Raw genomic sequence first — 9708 nt, forward strand, 5'->3', positions numbered from 1 at the left:
AATTCGAAATTTATTAATAAGCCAACGATAATCAAATCAAGGTCTTGTTCAGAAATCTTATTCATCAATCCATGATTGAAAATAAACTTTAAGACCAAATAATAGTCTAATTAAAAATGAGGCATTATGCCTTCACAACTGTCTTTGGAAAATAAAATGAATAAAGCAGATTAGTCAAGATTGAGAGCATCCATTGACTTAGCAAGTTCCTTTTTGCCATTGGAGTCTGCAACTGTAAGGTTGACGTCTAGGTCATGACCTCCTTCTTCCATATAGTGAGCCACTTGTTCTTTAGACTCTCTATACCTCTTGTAATTGGCTGCTACTCTGTTGTTTGCTTGGCAGTTCTTGTACCAATGCCCAATGAATCCACACCTATAGCATGGTTCATTGTCAACTCTTTCCTTTGACATCTTGTTTCCATGATCCCCATGTCCCTTTCCACGTGGTTCATTGTTGCCACGTGGGTAGGGATCAGTACGTCTAAACCCCCTTGCATTGACGTTATTTCCACCTTTCATTTTTCCATAATTAGCCTCGGGAATTTTCTTTGTCCCAGTGGGCCTGGCATTGTTATTCAAGAGAATCTTATTTTGTCTCTCAGCCACTTGCAGTAGGTTTATCAACTTATTAAAGGTTGTGATTTTTTTTGTTGTCATAATCCAACTGATACTGGTTCGCTAGTATAAAAGCTGAATTAGGAAAGGTAGTACGAGTCTTGTAGATCATATCATCTTCTGTGATTTCCCTTCCACAGAAATTGAGACGTGCCTTTAAGCGCAACATGTCCTTGTTGAAGTCATTGATCTTTCTATAGTCAAGCAAGCGGATTCCATTCCACTGAACAGCCAGTCCTGGGAGCAAAGTATCGTGAATGTTCCCAAAACGTCCTTTAAGGGCATCCCACAGTGCTTTGGGTGTCTTCAACTGAAGGTACTCCCAGCGTAGACTAGGATCAATATGTCGCCTCAGAAAAATTAAGGCATATGCTTTCACCTTATTAGATAGTTCATCATCTTTGGGATCAGTAATGGTGGCAGTGTAGTCTTTTGCCACAAAGGCAGTTTCCATATCGGAAACCCAACGATGGTACTCAAGTCCTTCTGAGTCCAAGATGTCAAACTCAGGTCGAGTTGGATCAACCATCTACATAAAACAAGAGAGAAGATATAAATTACGCAGTCATAAAGACATCCACGTAAATTATTTTCCAAGTATATGAATTAGATTTCAAGACCAAGATTCGTAATTGTCACATTTTTTCGATGCTATGTGAAAATACTTTATCACAGTAAGTGTGTGTATAATGCACATGAATTTTCATTATCATGGCAAAATGGAATTTTATATGTCGTATTACAAAAATAACTATAACACATTTAATAATAAATAAGACATAGCATATATAAAAATAAACTACATGACATGCTCAAATTGCACAAATATACAGCAAAATATATGCTACATATAATAATAGCAATAATATATCATGTGTAAAATAAAATATAAACAATAGCATAATTAAAGGCATGCTTAGGAATAACTATATGAGCGTAAATAAAATTCACAAAACATGCTCACAATTGCATAATAAAAACATAAGTAATAAAATATAAAGCATGCTTCAACATAATTATAAATCATGCTTAAATATAATGATATAAAACATAAATAATAAGGCATGCTTAAAACAATCAAAATTATCTAATTAAACATGCTTAATAACAAAATAAAATAAAGGCATAAACAATATGGTATAAAGCATGCTTGGTTAAAATCATAAAATAAAATAAAGAAAACATACTTGATTTCCAGAAAATAAAACGATCCTAGTACACGCGCTTGTTGATACAGGCGTGCGTAGCGATGTTTTTGAGCTTGAGGAAAAACTGTGTTTGCGTCCTCTTTTTTTTTTTTTTTTTTTTTTTTTTTTTTTTTTTTTCTGGGCCACAAGGCCTGTTTCTGTTTTTTTTTCTTAGGCCGCAAGGCCTGTTTCCTTTTTTTTTTTTCTCTGGGCCGGTTCTTTGGGCCAGGTCCCTTTTTTTTTCTTTCTTTGCTTTTCTCTTTTTTTTTTTCTTTGCTTTTCTCTTCTTTTTTTTCTCTCTGGGCAGCAGGCCTGCTTTTTTTTTTTTTGATTGGAATTGGTCTACTCATTTCATTTCATAACCCCTTTATATAGGGAGAGAATTACAATGGAAAGAACAATTACAATGATGACATTAACTACTGATTGGTTCGTAATCCATGCTGATTGATGTTAATCGGTAATTGCTTGATTCCCTCTCTGTCAATCACTTTGACGAAGGCACACAATATGTTTTTCCTTTAACAAGACTGTAGTTTTCTATGTTTTATTTATTTATTTAAGGGTTATCGCTTTTGTTTTTAGTTCATTCAAGTTATTAGTCATTGATGACTACATTTTTTTAATCCATTGAAATAGTCCTTGTTGATTCGTTTTCTCTGTTATGGCAATAATATGTTATTTAAACAATTTTTTATTGATAAGACTTCATAACTTAATATGGCAATAAAATTTTATTTAGACAAATTTCATGTGTTAAAAAATTGGGGAAAATTCTGTTTAGTTCTTATACTATGACTCTATCATCATTTCAGTCTCTGATATTCCAATTTAATTTCAAAAGTCCCTGAAGTCACAATTTCCGTCTAATAGGTCCTCACCGTCCAAATGGTTCGTTAACTAGCTAACGTGGCACACAATTAGATGCCACGTCAGCGCCATGTAAGCGAGGTGGATGGTAAAATGTCCACTATAACCCTGTTCAATTTCCTTTCTCTTTTTTCCTTTTAATTTCTCTCATTCTCTTTTCCTTTTATTTTCTTTACGACCAAATCCACCACCACCGAGCTCTCTACCACCACTACCAAGCTCACCATGTCATCTTTTAACTCTGGTCACTCTTTTCTCTTTTCTCTTCTCCGAGCGAGAGAAAGTCATACCCGCCCCAAAATGCTTCGTCAGTGCCTCATCCAAACCCTCATAACCCGCGGCAGCTCCGCCACCGGCCCTAGCATCTGGGCCAGTCCCGGCCACTAAGAACAGCCCAAAGTCTACCTCTTCAACCAAACCCCTCTACCTCCAGGCCAGTCTCAAAAATGGGAGGATTGGGAGCTCCCATGCTACGTTACCAGCTTCCTCACCATCGTCATCCTCGGCGTCGGACTCAATGCGAATTCCGATCTCACCATAGAGACCTGGGCCCACAAGAAGGCCCTCGAGCGCCTGGAGATCGAGCATGCCTGCCTTTCAGCTGAGTCAGAATGAAGATTCGATCCAGGTAAGGAGGTTCTGAATAGAAACTGTTTTTGAGTTCCCGTGGGTTGTTTTCGCTGTTGATATTATGATATATGGTTGAAATAAGGGTTTCTGGATTGTTTAATTCGGCTCTTTTGAAGCTTGAATACTTCCTAATTTTGTTGCTTTTAAGATGTTTTGGATGTTTGACTTGGTAATGTTTTGAATAGCTCATCAGTTTCATGCTTCAAATTGTAACTCTAGTTCTTCTGTGGTTCGGTGAGATGTCATCTTTTTGATAAGGCAAACTCTCAACTTTCTCTGCTTCTTTGATTCGTCTGCTTGTGTAAATTCGAGTTGGGTTTTGTAAAGAATCGAAAATAGAATCTGGGTTTTGGGTATTTTCGGTTTTGATCAGTGAGGATTTTGGGGTCTTCTTGGTTCCCAAAGGAAGAGAAAATTGATTTGGAATTGGGGTTTGTGTTGTGTTACTGGTGACATTGGATTGTGAAGGGAATGTTCTTTTAGTGATTGAATTGATTATTCACAAATTGGGTTTCTAAATTAACCTTGATTTTGATTGAGATTTCTATGAAATTGAACTTTGCAACTCGATGTTGGTGAATCACTGGGTAAGACCCATTTTGATGACGGTGGTATGATGAGTTCGATCAATATGGGATAAGCCCATGTCTACTGATAGTGATGATAAGACCCATTTCCATATTTCCTTTTAGTGGAGAGAGAGAGAGAGCTTGGTGGTGGTGGTTATGGTAGTTTGGGTGTGAAGAAGAATAAGGTAGGAAGAAAAGGAAAAAAAAATAAAAAAGAAAAAAAAAAGAGAAATAAAATAGGGTTATATTGGACATTTCACCACTATCATGCTGAGGTGACGTGTAAAGGATTACCACGTCCTTTACACGTCACCAAGTTAACGACCAAATTTGACGGAATTTTAACGGCGAGGACCTATTAGAAGGAAATTGTGATCTCAGGGACTTTTCAGATTAAATTAGAATGTCAGGGACTGAAACGATGATAGAGTCATAGTACATGGACTAAACAGAATTTTTCCCAATTCATTAGGCTTCATTTACACCCAATTTGGTGCTTTTTCTGATTACCAATTTCGTGCTTGAGTTTAGTTCAAGATGGTTCCGAGTTATATTTTTTCTGAATCAAACAAAGTACTTTGCAATTAAATTTGAATATCTAAAGCAATTAATATTATTATTCTTGCACAAAATATTATTTTGTTTCAAAAAATCTAGGGGTCATGCGGGTGGGCCCCAAATGTTACCGTTGGCAGCTGGATAAACGCGTAAACTTGACGCGAAAATTTTCCTAGGCCTATCCGGACGAGGAACAACCCAATTCCAACTGAGAGAAGGAAAAGGATCACAACCAATTCCGACTGGGAAAAGGAAATGCCGTCTATATAATCCACTCTCCACTTTCCTATTCTCATCTCATTTCCAGTTCAACACTTCTCTCAAAGTTTCCGGTTCGCCCATTCCCAATTCTCTATTACTAGCTAGATCATTTTTCTCCGTTTTCTTTGTCGATTTCCATGGCGACGATCCAGAAAAATGAGTCGCTGAATTACTGGAGGGATTTCTTTGCCACTGCAAACAACTCCACCATTTTCGATGTTCTCGACCGCGCCATCACCCTCGCCGCCTCCGATTTTCCGGAGGAGTTCAGACTCCAAAGGAGTCGAATTCTCGGTTTGATTCAGGGTTTAGGCGGCGGTGATGATCGGTGCTCCGATCTAGGGTTTGGTACAGCATCTGAAAATGGGTCGGAACAAAAGGCTGAGCCTTCAAAGCCATCGCTCAAAGTACGCATAAAGATCGTGAAGCGAAACGTTGATGGTACCTTGATCAAACCCAGTTCAGATGAAGTGAAACTGATCAAGCCCTCATCAAATGAGAATAACTCGATCAAGCCGGAAACGTGTGTTGATAAAGTGGCAGTTTCCTGTGTTGGTGAAGCTAAATCGATCAAGGCGAAACCATGTTTGGATGAAGTGGCAATTGAAGCAAAGCTTCAGGCCACAAAGAGAAAGTTTCATGATCGATATGAAGAAATTGAGAACAGTAAGAAGCAGAGGAGGATACAAGTCTTGAACTATCTTCCCAACCAAGACTTCAAGGTTGGATGCCCTACCAATACTAAACCACAGGGGAAGAAACTTGGAAACCATTGTCTACAGTCCTCGGCGAGAAGGCGGGTGGCAAATAAACTGGGTTTTCAAAGTAATAGGATAGTCAGTGCTGCCCACTGAAAGTGTTTTTCTATGTTGCCCTAAATTGTATCTTGTCATCTTGTGAATTATGTTCAATGAATGGGAAAACCCCTTTTTGCAATTACTCTCTGAGTAGTGAATTTATATTCTTGTTGATCAAATTCATATATTTCAGATTGATAGTATTGGTTACACTGTCTCAATTTTCTGCAAATAACTGATTGAAAATTTGATTATAACAGAGAATGCTAAGAGATTCAGAAAACATTAAGCTTCTCAAGCTGTAATGTTTTCATCTCTGACATCTTTCGAGAGAATTGGAAATATACAGAGAAATACTATACTATAAGTTGTATGAGTCTGCACTCTCAATCCTATGGTAGCACTAGTGCTTATCAGTCCCAGTTCAGGATTGTGAAGTCGCAAAAATTATTAGTGTACGTTCTCTTAGTTTCTGTATTTTTGGGGTTAAAGAATCGGTCCTGATCGAACTTCTTGTCGGAATTAAGAATAGGGCCCGCATATAAAATTCAGCCATAACAAAAGAATGAGGAGTTACTATAGTTGAGTTGCTATAATATAAAAATGTTGATAGCATTTGCTATTCAGATTCAGCCTCATAGCTAAGCCTAGCAAAGCATTAAGAAGATAAACTCCATGAAAATGGTTCCGAAATACTCCATACAATGTCACTGCTAGTGTCAAGCAAGCAATGTATCTTCTTGTTTGGATGATAGTCATGGGAAGCGGTTCATAGGTCGACTTGCTAATATTATTCCACTTGTTTTCTAGTCGAAAAGAATATCCATTGGCGTCGAAGAATCTCCAATGCAGTCATGTAGTTGTGAAGAAGATGAGCACCAAACTTGTATTTCCATGCACATTGCAAGATCAGTTGCTTCCTATTGCCTGAAAATATACATACCTGCAATGTAGACATTGTCACAATGGAAGGCTCTGTCTGCTGATCCTGTCCATCGAATATTTAAAAGCTATGAAGCACATGTCACTAGTGTACGTGTTAGCGCTACAGCTTTGATTAAGCCGTGGGTACGTTTTATAGCACAACTACAGTAGTCACTATGGTCATCAACTATCACATTGGCTAGCAAGGTCTGCTCATGGATCATAGCCATCAACTATCACATTGGCTAGCGAGGTCTGCTCATGGATATATCTAATGCGTAAAGGGTGTCATTTACTTGAAGTGTAAATCCAAGTTAAGTTTGGGCAGTTGCCTGCCACCATGAGACCTGTTGAAGTGTTGATGATGATGCTTCAAGTATTAGAGACTGGTGGATCGTCATCGTCTATTGATGAAGATGGCGTGTCTCCTGGTGAAAGATCGATACTGCAGTGAAAGGTTGAAAGATCGATACTGCAGTGAAAGGTTGTAGTCTTGGTCCAAGTGGTACTAGTACTACTGCTGCTTCTACTGCTACTACAGTTGGATTAAAACAAGCACAACGATCTGACTTAGTTTTGTGCTGGCAGAATATTCTGATACCTGCCATTATTACATATGCAATATACACCAAGCAAGATGTTGCTCTTCCTCCCACTCCTCAAGCTTATGGCTTTGCAAGGGACGGTTCTTTTGTGATCGCTACTATACCTGCCGATCGATTAGTACTAGTCCTAGTTCAACCTGCATCCATCGTAATGCTGATAACCGGTGAATTGTTTGTGGGAATAAACTCAAATATATTATCGACTTCGGAATAAAAGTCCTAATTTCAAGTTTTCTTTTCAATAACAGTCCTAAATTCGAGTCGAGTATGTTTCCCCTCCCATGTATGATTTTCATTCAAACGTTTGTTCACTTGTAGATACCACCTGTTAAGTAATTAATAAAGAAGGCAAGACTTGGTGCTGGGTCACTCGTGGTCGTTGGCTTTGCTTTATGTTAGGAGTAAACAAATTCTTAACTGTAGTATGTCGTGTTTGTTGGCTTTACCTCCTGATCACCAGGCACCTTTTTTTGGGTCCCTTTGGTCATCATTCACGTTGACATCGAAGAAATAGTACGCTACAGAGCTTTACCTAGCTATACTTGTACTCAGTACATGTTATGTGCAATGCACCACTCAATACTCTTTGTTAGATATTGCGGTTACAATATTGTGGCAATCTTGACACGATATGTCATGAATTGAAAGAGTTTGCTATAAAGCGCTTTACCTTTACCATCATCTAGTACGTGTTAATGTGTGATATGCAATGCACTACCCAATACGTCTTATTAGACATTGAGGTATATTATTGTGACAATTTTGATATGACATGCCACGTAAAAAAAATTATGAAAATGCATTTTGAACCTAGGGAAATCAATCCCGAAACTTTGGTTAAAAAAAAAAATTGTCTGAAACCATGATTTCTCACTCAAAATCATGTGCTGGTCAATATAGATACCACCCATGTACCTGAAGGTGTAAACAAATTCTCAACCGTAGTATGTCGGGGCCATTGCGTGGGTCGACTGAACTTTAAAGGTTGTAGGCTGTGGCAACAAACAATCTCTCCGAATACAAATACATTAATCCTCTCCAGATAATTGCATTTGGTATATAGATATAGCTAGCTAACAACGAGTCATTGATTAGCTAGCTAGCTATATCTATATACCAAATGAGGTTTTCCAAAATACCTCTGTTTTATTTCTCTTTTGAACTAATTGCATCTGTACCCCTTTCAGGACACCAGTTCGACTGGTGTTGGAAAGAAATCATGAAATCTTAACGATGAGGTATTCTAAAATACATTTGTTTTTTGCTTCTGCAGCACTAAAAACCGCCATGAAATCAAATGGGAGGATTTTGAAATGTACGTACAAGCTGGCTACAAGAACAAAACATGGCCGGTGAATTCCATTAATTAATGAGTACGTAAAAGAGTAAAACAAATCTCCGACTGCAGACATCAATATAATATGACGAAGATTTTACTAGAATATGGGAAAAGTAGAATATTCAGCATGATTTATATATTACAGAAACATGCAATCTTGTAGTTATCATTGACAGCGACGTCACCTATGTACTATCTAAATTCTGAACCCATATATACAGTCAGTTATGCAAATAAGCATATCTGTACGATTTTGAAACCCTATATATATGCGTCCATAGTTAGCCAAGACCTCATACAAATTTACAAGAGGCTAACAGTTCAGACATACAAGTGAGACTGTTCAGAGGGATCACTTGAGCTAGCTAGCTTGACTAACATGGCACGAGTTAGTACTGCTCTGGTGTTGATTGCCTTCTTCTTTGTTTTTCCGAGCATGGTTTTGGCGACACAATATGTTGTTGGAGATGATTTAGGCTGGAGTGGTGATGCTGATTACGAGGGTTGGGTTGCTGACAAAACTTTCTTTGTTGGAGATGTTTTAGGTGTGTGTATTTTCTTGGTTTGGTGTATATATAAATATCTATATCTATAGTGGTGTTTGTTATGTGGAAATTTACCTCACTACATTTTGGTTTTTTGTTTCCACAGTTTTCAATTACGTTGCAACTGACCACAACGTTGTTATAGCTACTAATGGTGACAATTATGACAATTGTGTTGCATCTCCAAACTTTGGTGTGTACGACAGTGGGAATGATGCAATAACATTGAATGAAGCTGGAACTTACTACTTCTTATGTTCATATCATTGCGACTATCTGCAACAGAAAGTTATGGTCACTGTGAACTAGATGAGAAAATTTTACTCCATCGAACAATTTGGTTGAGCTCAAACGCTTCTCACAGATTTTTATGATTAAGTAATTTGTAATTTGTTTTTTTTTTTAATAAATAATCTCTAATGTGAGGTCCCAAAAAATTTCAGTATATTTTCAATAATTATTTTTCACGTTTGGGAAATTGTCGAGATCAATAAGGAAGTCGATAAATATTTTCTTGTGCAAATTGAATTAATGATATTTACTTTGGGTATAAAAGTCACTTTTGGCGTGGATCACATTAGATTTGAGCTAATCCATCAAGCTCTGTTATAATAGACATCGTATTATGAAGACAATAAACCATTATTGACCGTAGGTTGAGATGGCATGGCTATTATTCCAAATTTTATGATAAATAATTTGTGTTCCTCTAAATCTATTAATAACTTTTACTGTTTGATTGTTTTCTAATATTGAGCCTAAACGTGGTCTTATGTATACTTTTTTTTTTTTTTTTTTTTTGTGAA

At 37.3% G+C, this 9708-nt stretch overlaps 1 protein-coding gene across 1 annotated transcript; it reads left to right on the forward strand.

Moving 5' to 3' along the window:
- Positions 1-8716: 8716 nt before the first annotated feature.
- Positions 8717-9252, forward strand: LOC112178370 (blue copper protein 1a). The gene is made up of 2 exons (XM_024316527.2): positions 8717-8902; positions 9009-9252. Exons 1-2 carry the CDS (start codon positions 8737-8739, stop codon positions 9209-9211), a joined length of 369 nt encoding a protein of 122 aa, XP_024172295.1. The 5' UTR covers positions 8717-8736; the 3' UTR covers positions 9212-9252.
- The last annotated feature ends 456 nt before the right edge of the window (positions 9253-9708 follow it).

This window comes from Rosa chinensis, chromosome 1 (assembly GCF_002994745.2).
Source record: "Rosa chinensis cultivar Old Blush chromosome 1, RchiOBHm-V2, whole genome shotgun sequence".
NCBI lineage: Eukaryota > Viridiplantae > Streptophyta > Magnoliopsida > Rosales > Rosaceae > Rosa > Rosa chinensis.

Bases quoted from the DNA above. Each gene is read 5' to 3' on its own strand.
- LOC112178370 (XM_024316527.2), top strand. From the start codon at position 8,737: ATGGCACGAGTTAGTACTGCTCTGGTGTTGATTGCCTTCTTCTTTGTT. The intron at 8,903-9,008 runs GTGTGTGTATTT...TTGTTTCCACAG, and splicing joins CTTTGTTGGAGATGTTTTAG to TTTTCAATTACGTTGCAACT.